This window comes from Hydractinia symbiolongicarpus, chromosome 5 (genome assembly GCF_029227915.1).
Source record: "Hydractinia symbiolongicarpus strain clone_291-10 chromosome 5, HSymV2.1, whole genome shotgun sequence".
NCBI classification, from domain to species: domain Eukaryota; kingdom Metazoa; phylum Cnidaria; class Hydrozoa; order Anthoathecata; family Hydractiniidae; genus Hydractinia; species Hydractinia symbiolongicarpus.
The window spans coordinates 24,047,293-24,069,870 of record NC_079879.1 but is presented as its reverse complement, the minus strand read 5'-3'; the positions used below and the strand labels follow the sequence as shown (position 1 = coordinate 24,069,870).

The following is a 22,578-nucleotide window of genomic DNA, read 5'->3' as shown; positions in this document are numbered from 1 at the left end:
ACTAAGAAACTGTGGCCTTCCAGAAAAAAAGTCTGCAAATGCTGACAGTGATTCAGATTCTAGCCGGGAAGTTTTTATAAGGATGAGACTGAACATGGAAATATAATCTCTCAGTAGTAAAAGGACATTAAAATTAATATTTCTTTAAATTTAATGTATGTCATTTTTGTGAATAATTATATGGTTAGAACTAAACAAGAATGATACATCCTTATTTAGTTTTACTACAACGTCTGAGGTGACCTTTCAAAGAATTATATATAAATTTTATATTTATTGTTATATATGCAGACATAATGAGTGGGAAGAATGCACAACGAACAAAAGGGAATGCAAAGGTTAGTTAATGTTCGAATGTTTGAATACATGTTTTTACTCAAATATAATATAATGTGTTGTAGACAAATTGACAAATTGTACTATATATATATTCATTAATTAAATAAATTTATACCCATTATGACGCCAAAAATCTGTTAGTGCAAAATAATAAGTGCAAAAAGATAGTGGCAAAAGCAGCTTGTTTGATAAAAGGCACAAAACGTATTTGCATGTGAAATTCATTTATGATAAGAGGAAAAAAATTTAAAATAACTGGAGAGCTAGCTATATATAACTTTTGTAAATCCAATTGTTTATATATTTTATCAGATTTTTTTTATATTTGCTGTATGTAAAAAGAAATATATATTAGCTGGCAATTTTTTTCTATCCTCAGGTAGTTTTTAGGGACAACAGTGGCACATATATTGTTTGAAGGATTACCTGTAAAGAAATTTGAACTAAATATTATACTTGCTCATTAACCATCACCACTTATACACACACTGCTCACTTGTTAATAACAACTGTTACAAAGAATTTTATAATAATTTAATGCATTATTTATTTCCCTTATTTAGCCATCTAGCAGTAGTCGAGCAGCTGAATTCATACAGCAAGGTGGCTTTATTGGATTCTCTAATTTAGCAGGTAATACTTATGGATATGTGCCACAGTCCAAACCAGATGACAATGAATTGGATGGAGATCTGAGAATGCTGTTAAGGAAAATGACAAAAAAAGATTCTGTAACACGACTGAAGGTAAACCAACATTGTTACTGCGTGTTCTATATAATATTCTAAAAAAAATGAAGTAATTTTGTATATACATCATTTTTTGTGTCTTCTAACTCTTTCTCTCGTACCTGTTACAACATATAGATCTTTCCGTCACTGTAAAATGAAAACTTTCATGGTTAAGCTGAAAAGTCTGCAAAAGGATCAATAGACAATCAGTTTACCTCAGTGAAGTCAATGTATCTTCAGTTTAATGCTTTTATAAACTGTGGTTGTAGTCAAGAGTGTTCAAATTTGAGAGTGATTAGACAAAATTTGTTAAATATAGAAGCAGGGAAAATCAAAAGATATAGGGTACATGCTGCAAGCTGCTCAAAAAGCCAAAAAGATGTGTAACTAAATCAGCAGCAATGAGCTGAAAATGAATTTCTTATTACTGTAAAGCTTTTTATTATACACAAATTTTATATAACTTTATCCTATGTGGACCGATATAACAAGTAAGGAAAAATAGAAAACACCACTAAACCAACTCAATTAAAAGTTGTGCATGAGCAAAAACAATATAATTTTATATCCAGATGTTTTTGGAAATGAAAAATTGGCATTTAAGACAAATCAAGGTGTCTGGCAACTGTGAGACCCAATGTATCACTTAAGAGCAGATATAAACATGGACACATTCTTTAAGTTCATGAAGAACGTGATATGAACAGGCATGAACAAAGATCACTGCGCATATAACTTATATGCATTGATTAATATGTTTGATCATTATCATTTATTATTTTTATTTATTTTTTGTTGAGGCTATCCAAGAATTTATGTCATTGTGTAAGGAGAAGGATAATGAAGTTATCAAAAACATTATTAGTTTCTGGCCAAGAATTTACAATAAATTAACACATGTAAGTACAATTTGACTAGATTTTTATATTTTTTTAATTTTTGTTATTATGTGGTGGAGTATTTCGGATCTCCCTATAAAGAATAATATTATATATGTACAAGTAAATTGGTTAAATGTCATTTTCTATTTGATGCTTGGTAGATGTTTTTGCTTTATGAAATTTTTCTTTTTATAAACCAATTTATAATCCAATTTAATTGTTTAGGCATCATTATAATTTACTTATGTGGCAGAGTTTATATGTGGCAGAGTTTATAACGATTGCAAGTCTTTGTTTTTAATGTTTTCTGCAGTAAATGATGCTTATTTACACATGGGAAAAATCTTGTCAAATGTGCTAAACTCTCTTTTTAAGGATTTTGACCATCGAATTCGTGAAGCAACCCAGCAAGTCCATCACCAGATAGCTACAAAAGCAGGACGTGACTTAGCACCCCATTTAAAATTTATAATCACAAATTGGTTGATGGCTACTTTTGATGTGTACAGTCCTGCTGCCACTGCTGCTAAGTTATCTTTTGATGAAGTTTTTCCCGAGAAAAAGAAAAAAGAAGTCTTGGCTTTTTGTAAACATGAATTATTGGGGGTAAGATATTTATATTTTGAAAAAAAATTTAGTTTTAAACAAATTTTTTGTCACCGCCTTATTGTTTGCATAATTTTCGAGGAATCGAATTCTTTTAAAAGGCAAAAAATGTCAATAAAATTTTTGTAGTTTAAAATATTGTTTTTAAAACGTTTTAAGGGTGTACATACTGTATTTTTATTTTCATCATCGTTAATTATTATTCTTTTTTATTTAGTCATTACAAAATCAACTTTTAAAAGAAACTCCTGAGACATTAAGTGATCCAAAGTAAGTTGTATTTATTTTAACGTGTTTGCATTTATATTGTCGCCATTTACAGTTTAACTAATATGCACTTACATTACAGTAAAAACAGTACTTTTATTTGCATGTCCAAACTCTGCTTAATCAGACATTAAGAGCTTAAAGTTTCGGCGGAAAATGTTTCGGAGGAACAACTTATTATAAGTATTATACCCAGTTTATAATACTTGGAACAATCATCGAAAGTCGATGGTGAAAGTCTAGAATTGGTGTTTATTTAGACTTAGCAATGCTGTTTTCTTTTCACAGGACTGAACACATTTGCATTATAAACTTCGTAGCTTTTTTTACTTTTAATGTGGTCAAAATTTTGAAAGAGAAAGCTTTTTTTTCTGTTAGAAGTATAAAAAGGTAATAACAATTTTGAAGTTGTTAATGCTTCTTTTACGAATATCAAATAATAATGATTGGGTTAACTTCCCTTTTAACTTGTCAATTAACATTTGAGAAATAACTTTTTCGGCTACATTATAGGGATATGAACACATTCATTTTGCCTGTCACACATCAACTTTGTCGCATTATTATATAGTCGATAAGCCCGTAAAAAAATCCACTTAGGAAGAAAAAATGGAAAAGATCCCTAAATTTCAATTTTAATGAGCAATATTAGTAATGACCCATCGACAAACAAAAAAGTGTTCTAGAATTCGTTAACCCATTGCAGTTATTGTGCAGAACTTTAAATGCTGATTAAGAAGATTTATAGGATCATGTGCTTTTAGCGAATGGTTACAAAAATGTGGTTTAAAGGTGTTTTGATGACATCATCAACCATTATGTTCCGAAATGGCTGGGTTGACCCAACTTTAACAAATTAGTCTAACATTGGTCCCAGGTGGTTCCCCATGCAGGAGATGAAGTCCACCTGTTTCCAAGTTGTGCAGTTTCAAACTTATAAGTGCATTGCAATAGCTTCCTTAATTTAAATTAACCTATTAACGTTAAATAATCTATATTATAATGCCTGTATATGTCTGTCTGTCTGTCTGTCACGCAAAATGGTAGCTTAGCTGCGCAATAGCGAAAGGCAGGCAATGGCAATTTATCATTTTTATCTGAAGGAAAGGTATTAGCATATACCAAATTGCTGCAAAAAATTGTTGAAAGGAAAATTTTAATTTCTTTACAGCTATAAAGGTTTTCTGTTTGTTAATTATGTGTTTTAATTTAGGGTTGTTCCAGTAGAAGAAAGAGAGGCAAAATATGTTCGATTTATGTCTAGTTCATTTCTTGCACTGCAATATTTTATTGAAGTATTCTCAGCCGATGTTAAGAAGTTGGATAATGATCTTAAAGGCTTGTTTTCAGAAAAAAAGTTCTGGAAATATGCACGTAACAGCTCTCCTATGGTATGAAAAAAATGTATAAAGTTATGTATAAAGTTTCTTAAACACAATTGCTGAAGCTGTTCCTCATATTTTGATCCTTTTTTTACTGACTGATATGTTGGTACTTGCAGATGTATTTTTTTGTATCTTATACACTATGCGCTCACACTTCTTTAATAGATTCGAAGTTCATTCTACACATTAGTATCAACTTGTTTTCAACATATTCCAGAGGTGTTAAATGACACATTGAATCAATCTTCTCCAGCCATCTTGTCAAACCTTGATGAACAAGAACCTATCGTTATCAAGGGCTTTTGGGATGCTGTTCTTCTATGCTTGACAACATTCAAGGTTTGTGTGTTTTCTTAAGAATAATTTGTATCAATGAGTCATTTGTGACAATCACATCCATCCTAAACCAACTTTTTAGCCTTCAGTTAGTAAGGATTTTACAAGTTTTTTTATATGCCTTTCAGAAGTATGTAATAGGGAATTTAAAGTCATATTGGACTGAACATCAAAATTTTTGTTTCTGTAATTGTATCTCATGGTAATGTTCTAGATTTCTGTACAAATCTTATTTTTACTTGCGTTTTTCTCTTTAAACAACCTCCAAGGGTTGAGATCTGGGATCAGGCTGGCCAGCAAGCTTAATAGTAAACAGTATGTACGTCTGTCTCTGTTTCTCAATCTTACGCAAGTTTGGTAGCTATATGTTGGTATTTTTATTAGTAAGACTGTAAAAAAGAGTTTGTTATGACTGATGACCGACTGATAGCCTTGTGGTAGAGCGTTCGCTTTCAGTGCGGGAGGTCTTGGGTTCAAACCCCGGCCGAGTCATGCCAGAGACTATAAAAGTGTGAATCTATCCTTTCTGCTTAGCGCTCAGCACGAGAATAGGATTGATATCTTAGGCGGTTGTCTAGTTGAGCGATTGCTGTGCTTCCCACGACTTTCGTAGCTCAAATGGGAGCTTTAAATGCGCTAGGACCCCCTTGGCAGGACCCTCGTTGATAGCAGTACCAATAGGAACTGAAGAGGCTATCCTGGGTAAAAAAATAATAGTAATAATGAGATTAATAAAAATAACACTTTAGTCACTCATTTTATGTACTATTTTATCTGCAGTGATGATGATGTATCAAGAATTTAGTACTGTTATAATGCTGTGTGTGTCTAACTGCCTGAGCCCAAAATATCATTTTTAGTATTTGTCAAGGTGTTTATATTCTTCTAGTTTAAGGTCAATATTGTGGTTAATGCAGCTAAAAGCAGCAAACTAGAAGAGAAATTAAGAACAAGTGTTTTGTGATTTACCTCTCACTTAGGAAAAATTGTATTAACACATCTTTATTTGCTTACATTAATTAAAAAGGATGACTTTACAGTGTTAGGTTGTATTTTTTGTCATTGAAAACTATGAAGCATGCAACTGTAAAATGCTGCGAGAAGTAAAAGTTTAAATTCTGTTTTTTTTTAGAACTGCTGGGATCACGTAAACAGTAGAAAAGCTGTTTTACCTAAACTGTGGAAATTGTTAAAAAACTGTGGCTATGGAAATATTAATACTGTTTATCCGAACTTGCTTCCATTTCTCAGTAACATACCAACTCAGGTATTGTACTTAATGGTACCTGAACTGATGTCTAATCATTGTATTTTGCCTTTTTTTTTTTGACAAAACTAGAAAATGATTCAAAAAACCTTAACATGTTGTTATTGAAAAGCACTTTTTCCAAAGAGTGAATTCTATGTTAAAAGACTAAGGTTAAACAACAAATTTTTATATCTCAATAAAAATGGTTGTTGTTCACTAAATGGAATGAATTGCTTAGAAAAACAAAACTGAATCCATTTCAACGTTGTTTGAGTTGTAATTTGCATGGACGTAGCTTTAAAATTATGTGTTCTAAGCATAACTCACAAATGTTTGTACCTTTTTGCATTACAGGTCATAGGTGATGGAACTGGTTTCTATGAGGAATTTTTCAACAACTTTTTTGAGGGATTATTTTTGAAACAGGACGTTTTGACTGCATCGGATACAAACATTATTATGAAATCTTACATGGAATGTTATAAGTACTTGCTTTTAACCCATGCATGTAACAAAGAACTTGTGGAATACTTGATTGCAACACAGGTAAATAATTATGTGTCTGTAATATTTTTTTGAAGTATTGTCAGCTAGTTCAACATGTTGTCTATTCAAAAAGCATGATTAATTGTTGGTTTGCTCTAACGTAACCCTATTTAAGTTGTGGATCGGGTTAAGATTTTAAACTAGCAGGGTTTTGTGTTTAAATTTGGTGGCTCTTCGTATAATATCTATTAAATATATTTTCATAAAAAAAGTTTCCTTAAGGTTTTCATTGCAACAGGATTTTTGTTGTTTTACATATTTTGTTGTTATATTAGACAAAGATCAATTTTAAAAATATACAAAATTTATTTTTGTATGTTTTAGTTACAAACAGTATTGACCGCAACATTTTGTGGGTCAAGTAAACGTCAGATGTGGTATGGCGCTCTGTTTAAAGAACTGAAGGGACTTTTTCTGTCAATTAACGAACAGGCTTTGTCCAAGGGTCTTCAAGAAGTGCAGCAAAATTTGTGGAGTGTTTTAAAAGAAATTGTAATTGTGGATGAAAGATTTTCTGGCAATGAGAAAAACTTTTATGAATCATTAATTGATTTATTGTTTTGTTTCTGTGAGGAAAATAATTTCAAAGCTGGTGTTCAAGATCAAGATATTGAGCCAATAAAAACCATAAAGGAGAAATTTGGTGGTGCTTTGTTTGAATTTGTTTGTAACGTACTAGCTTGTTATATTCACGAAATCTTTAAAAACAACAATCTGGGTGTTGGTAAACACTTTAATGATATCTTGATTAGAACGATGGACAAAGATCTCTTGAAATTTGTTACAATTCAAACCCAAACTACCACATGTTGCGAAAGCAGTACTGGTACAAATCTGATCACTGATGATTATGACATTTGTGTGAACTTCTTTAAAACGGTCTGTCTGTCACTGTGTGTAGATACTACTTTTAATAACAACATTGAAGTCCTTGTGGTAAAATTAGTGCATCTCTTACATGGAAATAAAAAGGGGGAGTTCCTTGACGTTACATTTCAGGTATGTTAATTTGTTTTTTTGACATTGCATTAAAAGTTAAACTTTGTCTCTTAAAAATAACATAGTTACGTATTATTTTTTCTACATACAGGAAACATGCACTTCCAATGCGACAAAATTCTTGATTTTGCTCTCAGAGGTATTTTATTTAATTGTCCACAATTTTACAAATTCTCTACTTTTTTGCTATTGATACTTAAATATTAAAACTAACCAAGTTGTTGCATTTTTATTGCAAATTTTTGGTGAATCTGTTCTCAGGGTTTTTGCTGACTGAGTTAAGTAGGTTTGCAACACATTCTATTGACATATATGACCAAACTCCAAACAGTAGCATGTCAAAAAATATAAACCAACGTCAAGGATATACAGCTGTATGGTATGTATAGACCTTGTCATTGTTTACTCCTCAGGTATTCAAATATCAGGACGATGAGTTTATCATGATGTGGCTACAAAGTAGTTACGTGCAAACACGTTTGTATTCATGCATTGAAAAAACATTGAATGATGAAAATGAAAGCTCTGTGAATTTATCTTGGAAAATTCTTGAATTTTACCTGCAGGTTGTAAAAAGTAAGTTTTTGTCTCTGTAAAAATACTAATCTCTTTGCATGATTTCACAAGATAAATTTGAAATTTAAGTTGCAATCTGTGGCTAAGGCAAGATCTTGATGGTCTATATTTGGTACCATGATGTAGCCCAAATCATTCTCAATCTAAAACAATGTAGTCTTCAGAATTTTGGAAATCCAATTGTTACACTGTTTTTATCTGATTTTTACCTGATCTTTATTTTCTGCTAAAGCCTAAAATGCTTAACTGAACAGTTAGTGCATGGACGAAATTATTACTGGTTGAGAGTTCTTTTGTTCTTAAGAGCAGCTACTGAGCTCAGTGACAAAGTTGAATTCATTCTGCTTTCAGAGACATTATTTTTCTATTCAAAAAAAGCAAAGAGCCAATTCCATTTGTGTATTTTGACCTATTCATACTTTCACCAATCATCAGCAAAAATCTAAAATAAGCACGTAAAGTTAAATAATTCGAGATGACAAACAACGAGTACACTATTAATAAATTTTCTCGAATCAACAATTTCTAAAATACTTTATAAAGTTTTCCTGGTGACACAATAGCATATCATATTTTTTTTCACAAGTTAAAAGTACCTTCAATGTGTCTCTTGAAACAACTTTTAAATTATATAAACATTCTTTTTTTTCCTGGACACAATTACTTTTTATATAACAAAATTAAAATTTGAAACAGTTGCCATATTATTATGTCAATTTTGTCATTTTGTGTGTCAGAAATTGATTTCTGTTCGAGAGCAGAACACTCTTAAACTTTTTGTGCTAGAAAATGCAGCCGAATGAAAACAAGCCGTAAATCCTATAACATGCTGTTCAGGTTAAAGTAAGGCATGAAAAATAATTAGCAATTTTTCAAATGTTGATTTAAAATTCCAGATAATCAAGAAAAGTTGGACAAATACGTTGGAAAACTTCTTGTTGCAATCAAGGGCCAATTTAGCCAGTCTTCAGTATTTCATCCACTGGTCGTTGGCTGTTACATTGGTTTATGTGGAACGTCTTTTGTAAGTTGTTGTAGAAAATATGATTGCATGAATAATCTGAATTCGTTTAAAAACTTCGATGTTTGCTTTCTTTAACCTATTTGTATGCTTTAGCACTTATAGTCAATATCAACGACTCTACCTTTCCCGCTTAAATATTATCTTTCTCAGGTACCGTCAGAAGAATTCTTTGAAACTACATTGTGTATAATTCGAGCAAGCTTAAGGGATAATGGTATGTCTAAATATATTGTTTCAATGTAAAACAACCCTGGTGTGTTTACACTTGGATATGCAAGTCAATTAATTGTTTTCGATTATTCCCTTTCTACTAATTTTCTTTGCTACATGAAAACTGCTAAATAAAAGTTGTTTCCTACCAGTTTTATTCTACAAAAAGTTTCTAACGTGTTGGATTAATTTCTGCTTTTTAGCTGATCAAAACACTTTAAATGCACCCACAATTTTTTGAAAGGAAAACATCAAGAAAAAAAATGTTATAAAGTAGTACCTAAATGTCAATTTCCCCTAAGTTGTATTTTTGCGAAACCAGACATAAGGAGGGAAAATAGAAATACATAACAGAAGATTTCAAACGTATAAAAACATTTTTTTTTCATCAAATGGATTGTTGTATTTAACGTTGGAAAGATTGCTATTAAGCTATCTTACTGCAGCAGCAAGATGGCCTTGTTTTGGTTTCTTTTTTACCTTTTTTTTGTTTTTTAATAGCATGTTTTCTCTTGTAAAGCTTTAACATCTTCCTCCTACTTCTGTTTGCATTTATCAACCAATTCACCTAGCTATATTCATCTTTTTTATTCGGGACGTTAGAGTAGGCTGAGTGAATATGATTGCTCTTTTAGCAAATTTGTCAAATTTTTAAATTGAATGAACATGTCTTTGACCTTCGTTAATTGTAACAGATAAAAAGCCTTTTCTTTAGTATTTGACATTATTAATTGAAGATATTCTAAATAAATGTGATGTAAAATTCAAATATTTCAATAAATGTTTTAAAGATATTATGTTCTCAACATTAAAACTTTGTCTTAAGTTTCTCATCAATAAAACTCTGATGTATAAATTAAGAAAACGATGGTCATGATGATCTATTAAAAATTTATGCTTAGGAATTCAGTGTGTACTTTTTTTAATGAAGAAGACAGCCCTTTTTTTCAAAGCTTCTACTTACATTTCAACGATTTGTAAATTAACAATATAACATCAAATTGTCCAAGAGCTTGTCGTAAATGTTCGCCTAATGAGATCAAGAGAATTGAAAAAAGACATTCTTTACCGGAAGAAGTTTACATCAGAACTTCTTTAAAGTGTAATGTGTTGAGGAAATATTCTTGCATTTTTTTTGCATAATAAATTCTTGCAAATGTCCTTGATGCTATTAGTGGATTAATTGAGGTAAAATTGTCAATTTTAAGTAGTTCTTAAACAACTGAATATCTCCCGTATTTTCTTCATCTTTTTTAGACACTTCCTATCTTCGCGATGCACTGGTCTCTTGTTTTCTGAAAGCTATGCAAGAGAAAAGTATCTTGAAAAAATTGGTTGATGTGTTAAGTTCTGGGATAAAAAATATGGTTGTGTCAAAAGCTTTCGAAATGTCAGTTCATCTCTAAGAATGTTTATTTCTCTTTTATTTGTCAATGTTTTGTTCAGGTTAACGAAATTTTACCTCAATGCATCTTTAGTTTAAGTGTGTTTTTCTACAGGTCTTTGGTGTGCCATTGTGTACGCATTATGTTGGAAGCTGCGAATCAACAGTCAATTGATGATTTATGTGGCGATAAACTCCTGTTTCATCAGATAATGTTTTCCGACCAAGAAGGGTCAACATTAGAGGTTTTTAATTATTTTTTGTCACTTTTCTTCTTATTGTGCATCTGTTGTGAATTGATGCTTCAATTTTTAGGTGAAAAAATCTGAGACCTTAGCGAGATTTTATATTGAACTTTTTGGCGATTTGGCTCGTTCTGGTTCAAATTTAGATCGATATGATGGTAAAAAGATAGTCAACACTTTGTCACAATCATTTGAAAATAAGGTTAGAAAAAAATCTCTCTTCTTACAATATTTTATTTTTTTGTGTAACTTTTTTTTCTGAAACATATGACTTCGTCTAGAATATATCTACAAAAGACGCTTCTGCAATTATATCGACTTATACATTCTTACAAGAGATGTTGCTCGAAGAAGCTGTATTAAGGTAGGGTATTTTACATGAAACTTATGACAAAAAGAAACATTTTTTATTTATTTTCCATTAAGAACTTCCATTTTAAAACACTCAGATATAATAATACTGATAGTAGTTTTTGGAGAGATTTTTTTTGTAAAATGAACTATTAAAAATATTCATATAATAAGAAATACATAGAAATGGCCGACTTAAGCTGTTTAACTGAGTGTAGAGGTAAGTGTTCAAATATCAAACGATCAACTAGGAAAAAGGTTGAACTAAGAAGATTTTTGTAAACACACTGGAAAATATTGAAAAAATATCATTAAGAACTTAATGAAATGTTAAATACTGCCCCTTTAAAGTCAACATAAACATTGCACTATACAAACAATTGGTCGTAATGTATAAAATTTGCATTATTGTGGAAGATTATTATATAAGGTCGGCTGTTTTTTAAAAGCATAATTTGGAGTGTAACCAATCACAACTCACTGAAAACTGAGATATATTTCTAATGACATTTCGACGTTTCCTTGCTAATTATGGTAATTTTTTTTTTTCGAATTAAAAATAATAATCTGTTGTTTGCATTGATACAAAGCTATTTTTTCTTTTTCTTCTTTTCCATTAGAAGTGTCAAAACAAGTAACACTGATGTTGTTCGCCTTCTTCTTGATGCATTGCAAGAAACAAATCAACTTACAGATGCTCTGTTAGACCATTGTCTATTGCTAGCCAGACCGAACGAGTTTAAAGAAATGTCGACCGTAACTACATACTGTGTTGTTGTCTCTTATCTTCACGATGTATCTTTTATTCGAGCGCTGGTTGAAAAATACACAGATGTACTGGAAAATGATTTCAAAGTCAAAAAACAAACTAATCGTAAGAATCATTTACTTTTCAATCAAATGTTCATTGGTTTATACTAAATGCCAATTTAGAGTTTTGCAGGTTCGAATAATTTCAAAGCTGACCCTGGGTGTTTAATAAGCTTGCCAACCCATATTTCGAGCTCTTATCCATTAACACGTTAAAACAGATTTGTGTGTGGCACGTATGCAGCCTCTTTTTCGTTCTGTTCTTTCCAAAATAATGAATATACTTTTCACATATATAGCTGTCGTCTGAATGTGGAATAAACGTAGCATGAATTCTTCATGTTTCTAAGTCAATTCTTGTCAACATTGTATTCTAGCAATTACAATGCGATTTCTTTTATCTGCTACAGAATATTTATGCTCTGTTTCTTATCTTTTAAGTTTTTGCTTCATTTTTGAAGCTGTTAACATCAATTGTTAGTCAATGGTATACAATCATAAGCAGAGATGATTCAAAAGTGGTTTCAAGTGATTACCAAAATGTTATCGAAACCATGATGGATAATTTGTTAGTCTGGAAGGATAATCATAGCGATGAATTGCTGTTTACAACTACCCTTGTCGACTTTAAGTCCGATATCGTTCTGTTAAATACTCACCTAATGGAGTTATTGTACCTTTGTACAAGGACAGCAGCCACATGTTTTCGAAGTGAACATTGGGATTTTTTACTTTGCTCAATGGTGTCATGGTTACAGGTGAGAGGATGTATTAGAAGATCACTTTTTCATAAGAGTGTGTACTGCGCAACTTGTATTACTTGCTTAACTTGACAGTAATTTTGAACAAACTATAAGGCGTTTCTAGTAGGTGCTCCTAAAATTTCTGACAAACTGGTTTATTATAAACAGCTTTCGAATGATAAAAGAGTTTCTGTAATCATCAAATCATAGTAAATGAGACGCACATGCTTTGATATATTTGCGGATTTTTTCTTTTAATAGCTATCATGATTATCTTGCAGTTGTTAAACCCAATAAATCGTTTCCGTTTTTTCCCGAATATGCGGAGCTCATTATGTTAGAAATCTATTTCCAAGTACAGCGGTAGAATTTCTTAAAGCCTTGTACACACTGACACCGTTATTTTATATTTTCAGACTTGTGAAGAATCAATGGAAACAAGAAATTCAAATTTTGACGTTTCTCCATTTTTCTCTGCAGCTTTTCGACTTTTTTGCATCGTTGCTAGCTTATTTTTTAATCTTTCAAGTAAGTAATACCTTTGTCCTTTATATTAGTTTATCTTTATTCAACCTCATACGGTTTACTAACCAATGCAGAAGTAAAAATGCTGATACAGAGAGAGATTGAAAAATTTAATCATGAACAAAATATAATGAAATAGCACGGCGAATTTCGAATTTAGCTACCATAAATGCTCACATTGCTTGCTTCTATATTAAAGTCGCGCATTTTGTTAATTTCACTTTTCAATGTTCATAGCGGACTTAGGTCTTCTGACCTTTGGTTATTTTGTTAAATTCATCGTAGGCCGCGACGTGGTTTGTTCCGTTGTCAGGGCGTGCTAAACGATTTAACATACATTTTTGTTTGTTGTTACAGCTGACGAAGATATGTTGCCTTGCATAAAAACAGAAACCACGATTTGTTTGACTCAACATAATGCAGAATTGATAACAGAATGGCAAGAGTTCTTTTCCCCCACTGCATGCAAAACCTTGCTGAATATTTACAGTGCTGTTGTTCACAATGGTTTGTTTGTTTGTTTGTTTGTTTGTTTGTTTGCTCGCCTGCTTTACTTTTTTCTTTGTCTGTTTCCTTTTTTGTTTATGTGCCTGTTTGTTTTTTGTTTTTTTTTAATTATATTTTCTAAATTATTTTATTTAGAGCATACAACTTCAGAAAGTGAAAGATTCGCTGTGGATTTGTGCGCATCCATGAAGTTCGTACCTTCATCTGTCATTATGAATTTTATCTATAAGGATATCGAATCGGAGAAGAAACGAAAAGCATCCCTTGAAAAATTCTGTGCTCAGTCTTGCAAGTTATTAAAAAGTGGAAAATGGTATTTCAAGATATCGAGCTATCAACTGCAAGCTAGGTGAGTTGTTTTACTCGATTTCATGGTTTGGTTCACAGTGCGGGTATGTTTAACAAGCGGCTTCACCACAGATTCACTACGAGTGAATCCATGCAATGTGAGGGAAATTGGGTACGCAATGCCGGTGTATACTTATGTATACATCCAGAACACAGGACCCACATTGATAACAGTGTTTCCAACACTGAAGTGGCTATATCCTGTATTAATATTCGGAATAATAATAATAATAATAATAATAACATCCATTTTTCGTAAATGATAACGATAAGTGTTAAGCATCTGAAAGTAACAAAGAGTTGTAGGAGAAATTAGATGTTTACAAAGGTGTGAAAAAAACTCTGACTTGATTGTATTTTTAAGAAAGAAATATTTAAGAATTTAAGAATAAAACTTTGTGATAAAAAAAGAAAAACATGAGTATGCTGCATACGCTTGATCGAGCACTTTTTTCCTACGCGATTATTACCAAAAGTGACATTCATTTCTTCAAATCCCCAGATAAAAACCTTGTCAAAAGTCGTTAGTGTAACCTGATCAAACGTCGAAAAGGTTCTTTTCTCTGTGACAAACACATAGTGCAGAACCTTCTTTGATGATTACAGTTTTAAAAAAAGAAACAAGCAATTAAATTGTGCTGAACGATCTTTGTTTTATAGGCAGTGGTGTCTTCTTGTCCCCATCCCTGTTACCAATTCTAGTACGATTTATAACGAATATAATAATTCTAGTACGATTTATAACGATTTTCTTACGACACATCTTAGAACTATCTCCAAAAGAGATTACTTTCACTCACGATGAAGGTTCTTCCTGTCAACCCTTTTTTGGAAATTAAGCTAACAAATATGTTAAAAGGAGCTGCAAGACAGCTGTTGGTTTTCACGAAAACCGAGCTAATGGCGGTTGAAAAGTTTATCATCGCTAATGGTAAAAAAACTTAAATCATCGTAAATATCATATTGCGCATCCAAATATAACTGAAAATGACAGAAAAGTTTCCTACTTATGGATATCCATGATTTATTCGATATAAGTACTTACGTTGTTTTTAACTCAAACTTTCTAATTAAATAAATTTCAAACCTTTCGAAGTAGCTAGTTATATCCTTTGAAATTTTGCGTAGAAACATAAGTTTGTTGTACATAAAGCCAGTCGACGCAACAAAAATGACTTTAAAATATTTTTAGAGCTATTAATTACTCTTAAAGCTAGTAACATAGCATTTTTTTAACAAATACAGCTCTTCGTGCCATTTTTCGGAAATTGCGGAAATTTAGGTAATTGAATTGTTTCGTAGCCCCTTTAATGCAAGATCATCTTACTAAGCATGATATGATCACTGAATAGATACACTGTACCATGAACTTCCCTTGGTTTTGATTTTTCAATCACAAAAGCCGTACTGGCTATTGTGATTTAAGCTGAAACAGTTTAAAGATTAACCAACCACGCGCGTTATAATAGATTGCACTGAAATTTTTAATGATACTCCTTCCTTTATGAAGTCTCAATCGCAATATAAACATCGCAGTACTATGAAAGTACTTGTTGGTATCTCACCGAATGTTCGTGCAACTTTTGTACCAGACCTCTGGTTGGGATGAGTTACAAACACACAAGAGTCGGGCTTAATTGATTTGCTTCGAAGAAAATATATTGTGTTGGCTGATAGGGGTTAGATATCCAAGATACTTTGCATAATAGAGTCACCTTAAATATACCTGTAAGCTTTAGAAAATATCGTGTAGGTGTGTCCCATTCTAGATAGCAGTAGCAGCACTGCATACTACATGTATAGTATACTTTTTGCCAGTTGTTTCATTTGTGGAAATGTATTGTCGTTCACACATATACCTTCACAATTTTAGCCAACATAACTTCTTCTTTTTTTAAGATATGAGGGGTGGGTGTTAAAAAATGTGTTTTTGTAATTTTGTGACTTTAAAATACCCGTTTAAGTTCGCTTTTTTTATTCATTTAACCAGTGTTCATGAATGTATAATTTTTTTACCGCTTTCAACACTTCCTGTGAAGTTCTCTGGTAACACAGGTCTAGAGTAAAAACAAAATCATTTTAGGAAAATCTTTGTCTAAAAATTTTCGTCAATGCATTCTATGTAAAGCTTCATGTATCCATCAAACCAAACAACAAAATCAACCTTGTTTAATTTTGTGCAAAACATTTGACCTTAAACTTGGGGTAAAACTATGGATGACTACTCGTTAAAATGACCAAACTGACCAAACTTCCTCTTTAACGACCTCTTCTACATTTTTGCCATATTTCGACACATAAGGACACTTTATTTCAAATCTTCATCTTTGATTTTTTTATTTAACAATTCCATCTATGAAAATATCAAGAAAAGGTGGAGATTTAAAAATAACTCAACTTTACTGACAGAGATCCCAGGACATTTTTCACATAAAAACGTATTGGATCATGCTCATTAGTAATTCCATGCTTATTGCTTTCTGTGCTGAGTTGTAAAAAAAAATGATGACAGTTTGGAAGATGGCTAAACAGTGTTTAAAGCATCAGAATTAACATTGGAGGCATTGATTTTGTATCTTCTGTGGTGGAAGAGTCTCCAGTTGACTCTTCTAATTTCATGTTCAGTTATTGTTAAATTATCACAATAAATATCCATCATGATAATAAAACAAGATTTTGACGCGTCGTAGTTCTTGTCAATTGTACGCGAATCTTCATACTGTTCAGCAGAGTCGAAAAAATTGTAATGAACAATTTCAGTTGTTATTGGTTGAGGTTAACTGTCGAGAAATATAACTTTACACCATTACATTGACCGTGCTTTTATTTAACCTTAATAAAACTATGTACTGTGTGGATATTATCGATGCTTTCATACGCAGATTCAATAACAAATTCACCAGAAAATATATCCTTTATCATTTTAGGGAACTTCATCAAAAAACTGGAAAGCCTTTAACTTTTTTAAAAGGTGTACTTTTCGGGAGATGTGTTTGTATTTGACTGTTTTAACAACAAAATATTTATACAACTAGATGAAATAAAAATGGGGTAAAAATCTAAGGTTTGTGTTCCATGCCAATATTCCGCTACAAACCTTTTAAACATCATGTCGTAACATGTAAAGTCAGCGTCGAAAACCTCTGAGAAGATGAATCTGTAACATTTATAAACATTTACAGAAGATAACATATATTCTGAGTACTAAGTCGGCTTCGGCACCTGATTATTTCTCCTTTCTTCAGTTCTTTAACGCTTAATCCACCCAGATCTTCAAAACTTTCAACATACATATTTCCTTCAGGAAGTACAGAGTCCAATTAATTCACATTTTAATCAACAAATAGCTCCCAAAGTCCAACAAATCTAATTTCTGCAGCTGATTTTTTCTAACAATATCGAAAGTTTTCTCAATGCTCAACTCTTCTTTAAAAAATACGGCCTCGTTTTCATTTGCGGCAAAATGAATAGAGAAACTGGGTTATTGGTTTAATATCTGATTAATTGAGTAATGATGCAATAAAAAATTTTTCTCACGACTTTTGAAACGACGGCGAGGTCGTTATACGTAGACAAGCGTCTTTGTGCAACGTAAAAATGTTTCTTGAGGTTTCCTTTTGTTTTGGAAGGAGAAAACACGTGTTGTACTTATCTTGCTATTTTAGGATTGCTGATGTGATCGAAAAAGTGTTGTGTGAAGATGAAAGTAAAAACGAAGAGGAGGAAAGTTGTAGGTAAATAAACCTGTCTTACCCCGTCTATCAGGTTGCAATAAAGCCTCCAGTGCGAAATATTGTGTTTCATCTGTCTTAAGAAAGTCCAAGTTTATTTTGAATGCTGTTGTTGTTGTTATGCCTTCGTAAAAAATGTTTCTATATCCCATTTCTGTAAATTTTCATTTTAGAAAATTTCCACCTTCAGTACTAGCTGCGATGGAGAGCAGTCGTGACGACAGCTTGCTTCTTCTTTCCGAGGAAGGAGTCTCAATAAAATCTCCTCTCCAGAATCTCAGCAAAGGCCACAAAAGTGGTTCTTTACTGACGTATTTGTTGTCATGGCAACTTCTGTTACGTCTTTTCAAAATGTCTAAAGCTGATGAAAGAGCAAAATTTGCGAATTATTTCCACAAGAACTGTCACGTGTCTGATTTGATCACGTGTTTATTTTGCATGCTTCCTTCCAGTATGGCAACGACGGCAGATAACATAGCAACGACAGCGGATATCTCTCCATTCAGTAAGTATTACTTACAGTTTAATTAAAGAAACAAGGATCGATTAAATTACTTTTTTCTCATCTCTAATTTGGCTAATTTTACAAAGCGCCGAACGTAATTAGCGGTTGATGGAGTTTATTAGCATGTTATAAGTATCAAAAAGAAATTGATAGCTTACAAATTGCCCTGATTATTTTTAAATGTTTTTGTTTTGTTCAAAAGCCATGTTGCACATGTTTGCGACTTTCTTACTGCATTCAAAAAATTGTTGTATATGTTTGCGACTTTCGTACTGCTTACAAATTATATATTATACGATAAAAAGCCAAAAATAAAAGTTTTGAGACTTAATTAGCAGACTTTTTTAATGCAATGCCCGCAGGAGTCCTTAAAATTGTCATTGAAAGCATAAATCACCCATCCTACAATTTTAGTATTAGATCCTGGCTACATTGAGATACAAAGAGTTGCCTTTCATTTGCTGACGTCAGCAATGGAGTGTATACCTGCTTTAATCAGACTGTGGTTCAACAACAACACAAATAGAAAAGATGCTGCTCTTGTTGACAGGTACGAAGTAGCTTAAAAGATGAAATGTTGCGATGACAATCTTAATTAGTTTTCGGAGAGTTTTTATGAATTGGTCTCAGTGTAAATGGCTGTTGGTCACACTGGGTGATGTTACCCCGAGTGATGCTGCCACTACGACACTACCCGTTGTATATTTCTTTGAAATGCATAGTTTATATATTTTTTATTTTGTTAATTTTTTTTCAGATTTGTTTCTGCGTATATTTCACCTATCTTACTAAAAAAGGATTTTCAAAAGCTGGACTGTTCCTCAAAAGAATTTAATAACATGGTGGTGAAAACTCGACAAGTAGCTCGCGAAGTTGTAGCGATTTACACGGTAGACGAAATATCAATGGAACTGGTTGTAAAATTGTCTTCAAACCACCCGCTATCACCTGTGTCAGTGGATTGTGGGAAAAGAATCGGTGTTTCCAATGCATTATGGAGACAGTGGATGTTGCAGCTGACAACATTCTTGTCATTTCAGGTATGGTCATGTCGCCTAAAATATCAACCGTGATGCTTTGCGTCAAAAGAATCACATTTTCATAAGTGCCGTGTAGTATTTGCAATAAAAAGTTAAGAAGTCTATAGCTTATGTACTAGCTCAGTTAAATCGTGCTTGCTTTATTGGAAATGATGTTGTTGTTTTCCAATTTTTAGAATTTAAAAAACAATAAACACAAGAGGTAGCCAAGAATAACAAAACTTTTGTGTTTGATGGCCTGTCGTCTTATTTCAACTCCTTGGGTTTCTTAATGAACTACAGCAGATTCATGTTGGAAATATCACGCGATGCAAATCGGTTCTTAATTTACGCACGGTTTTATCGCGCTTTATCGCTAACACTAGGCTTGACGTGTGATAATTAGCTGCTTTTTGTTGCAAGGAACTTCGTTTTCAAGAAGTAATGTGTATTTTTGTTGGCTAATGTGCTGGTTAGAGCTATTTTACCGCTATGTTAAAGTAAATAATATAGGTTAACAGATAAACCATAATTATGCTGAATAAGAAATATGTATCAATAAAATGGCGATATATATTTTTTACTTCTGTGTTTTAACGTTTTAGTTTTTTCGGAATTTTGAAAAAGCCGTTTTCTTTCTGCTGCAGTTTTTTCTCCTGTGGATTGTTGATTGTTGATTCATGTTATAAAAACAAAATTTCATCAAGTATTTTGTGACTCTGCAATGCGAAGAATGTCAACGCACACGTTGTTTTGCACTTCTGAAATCGCACTTCTTTTTTAAAAAAAAAAGTAAACGCTATTGTCCAGGTCACGTGAGTCGTACGGTGGAGGCCATATATATTGCGTACATCAAATCAGTAAAAAAGCCGACCGCCTGAGTATCATTATTCAACCGTCGTCTTAGAGCTGAAGTTGCCCCTTTTAATGACTCTTATATCAACACGAATTCTACTCATCAGGCCCTTGAGAACCCGGCCCTTTTTTACGAATACGAGTGCTGGCTTTGAAATTAAAATAAATTGTTTTTTTTTAGAATGGGACCATACTTGACGGGTTAGCGTTGTGGAAAAAGAATGTAGACAAGCGATTTGAAGGTGTGGAGGAGTGCATGGTGTGCTTCTCCGTGCTTCATGGTTCGAATTATTCGCTACCTTCTATAGGTTGCAAGACTTGCAAAAAGAAATTTCATCCATCTTGCTTGGTAAGTATCATTTACGTCTCTTTACTTACCAAACAAATGTGCCGTGATCTTTCCTTTAAGTTTCAATTAAAGAAAGTACAGCGATACTCAACTATAAGATTTTAACGTTACAATTTTAAACGCTAGTAGATGTTTTCAGGGTGCCACATAGGAGATTTTATGAATACGTTTTCTTAGTATCTATTCATATACACATTCTCACATGTGCACCGTGTTGTAGTTTCTTTATAAAAAGCGTGTATCGCAGCAATCGGAAACATGCTAACGCGGACACGCAAAAAGACAATGTGTTCGGATTGACAAATGTGAATTAAAGTAGCTTAAGGAGGAAAAAATTTGTTTGCAATCGCGTATGCGCATATTCCATATGATGCGAGTTAGTGATTCTTTACTATATTAGCTTTAGAAAATGAATTTCAGGAAACAGAAAATTCTTAAAATTCATTGTCTTTACAAGCATTTAAACTATCGTAAATGACGAAGATTGACATTCTATGGCATAGGAAATTAAATATATACACTACTTGGTAACAACACCAGTAAAAAATGTAATCACAACTGGTTCATCATTGAAAACTTTTACAAATTATGCAAGAAATTGAAATTTCTTATCATAAAGTACACACATTATCAGGTCGCCAGGAAAACAAGGTAAAAACCAAAACTAATATTAATGTTTGTTTGTTCGTTCAATTAATGACATTAAGCCTTTATTCATTGGTGTATTTATTTATTTGCGTATCAATTTTCTTTGTTTGCCTAATTATTTATTGTTAAGTGTTTTTAATGATGATAGACTTTACTTTCGCGTCTTCTGCTGTACATTTAAGCCATAAACATAAGATTTATTATTGCTTAACGTCGTCGTTATAATGTGACACCGCGGTTGTCATTTTTATCTTTATAGTGCAACGTCGTTATATTGCGACCGTTTTGTCGTAACATATGTGCCGTTGGCACTATGGTGTAAATTTGCCGTAATAGTATGACGTCGTGTCACAATGAGAGCTTGTTATAACAACGCATTTGTTTGACAGTGTCGTTCACGCGTTTGTGAATGAGAAACTCAGATCAATTTTTTTTTTCAAAATCTTTATCAACAGTTTCAAAGTCATATAGCCTTTTTATGCTTTTATCAAGTTAATATTTGTAATTCGTCGTTTTTATTGAAAGACAAACATTTGCTCATTTATCATCACCTAATTCTATTTAGTATATAGTTTCTAATCTAAAAAATTTGGATTAAAATCCGACCCAATCACGGTCCGATTCAGATATGTGGAAAACAGCCTTAAGTGGTTATGCATCATGTTGTCTTTCACACGGGAATGTGATACGTAGTAGACATGACGCTATCTCGCTGTATCGGTTGATTATCCGTGTGATGATTTGCGTGTTTGTACCTAGCTTCAAAGTCTTGTGTACAATACAATAAATATATAGGAATTAAAAATATGTTATAGTATTAATAATCTGAAAAGTTTGTCAACTCTTTTATTAAGAGGAGTTCTTTAACATCAATCATTTTTATTGTTTGTTTGTCTATTGCTCGGAAATCGTTTACATGTGACGTAGCACAGTTGGCTTTGTAATATTATCGGCGCCAGCAAAGAAAGCCTTTTTTCGTTCATGTCACAGGGTCTTATTGTTCATGTTTTGTGTATATAAACTCATTAATACATACGGTTTTGTTGTTTGCCGACGTTATCTGACAAACATTTTATCGGTCAAAAGTGACGGGATGACGAATGACAACGGCAACACTACCTTCTTAATGTTCAAAGCATAGAAAATATAATATTTTTCTTAATAAAATCTAAAAAAGGCACAAATTTTTGGTAGTAATTCATGGAATTTGGGGTTTGAAAAACATTTATAATATAATGTTTTATTTTTATTTTAGTACAAATGGTTCAACACAAGTGGAAAATCAACATGCCCGTTATGTAGAAATATATTTTGATAATTTGCTATAAAAAATGTCAACGAAATCAACATAACTGCCTTCTTTTTACCCTAGCCTTTACAACCCTTTTTTGTTTATCCAGATGCTGAGG

The 22,578-nt window shown here is 32.3% G+C and overlaps 1 protein-coding gene across 1 annotated transcript; it reads left to right on the top strand.

Annotated features, from left to right (window-relative positions):
• The first annotated feature begins 291 nt into the window (after positions 1–291).
• LOC130645533 (E3 ubiquitin-protein ligase listerin-like) lies at positions 292–22,521 on the top strand. The gene is made up of 29 exons (XM_057451551.1): positions 292–338; positions 903–1,085; positions 1,871–1,969; positions 2,327–2,557; positions 2,775–2,827; positions 4,038–4,215; positions 4,375–4,548; positions 5,678–5,812; positions 6,149–6,340; positions 6,665–7,339; positions 7,431–7,478; positions 7,753–7,915; positions 8,812–8,939; positions 9,090–9,153; positions 10,407–10,539; positions 10,649–10,778; positions 10,849–10,980; positions 11,060–11,142; positions 11,750–12,003; positions 12,381–12,697; positions 13,099–13,210; positions 13,565–13,714; positions 13,850–14,063; positions 17,728–17,796; positions 17,967–18,298; positions 18,713–18,848; positions 19,056–19,338; positions 20,354–20,521; positions 22,425–22,521. Exons 1-29 carry the CDS (start codon positions 297–299, stop codon positions 22,482–22,484), a joined length of 4,938 nt encoding a protein of 1,645 aa, XP_057307534.1. The 5' UTR covers positions 292–296; the 3' UTR covers positions 22,485–22,521.
• Positions 22,522–22,578: the final 57 nt, after the last annotated feature.

What these genes read in the sequence shown, in the direction of transcription:
- LOC130645533 (XM_057451551.1), top strand. Translation starts at nt 297, where the DNA reads ATGAGTGGGAAGAATGCACAACGAACAAAAGGGAATGCAAAG. An exon ending in GAAGAGGAGGAAAGTTGTAG is followed by an intron (nt 17,797 to 17,966) that starts GTAAATAAACCT and finishes TTTTCATTTTAG; the next exon opens with AAAATTTCCACCTTCAGTAC. An exon ending in GATGCTGCTCTTGTTGACAG is followed by an intron (nt 18,849 to 19,055) that starts GTACGAAGTAGC and finishes ATTTTTTTTCAG; the next exon opens with ATTTGTTTCTGCGTATATTT.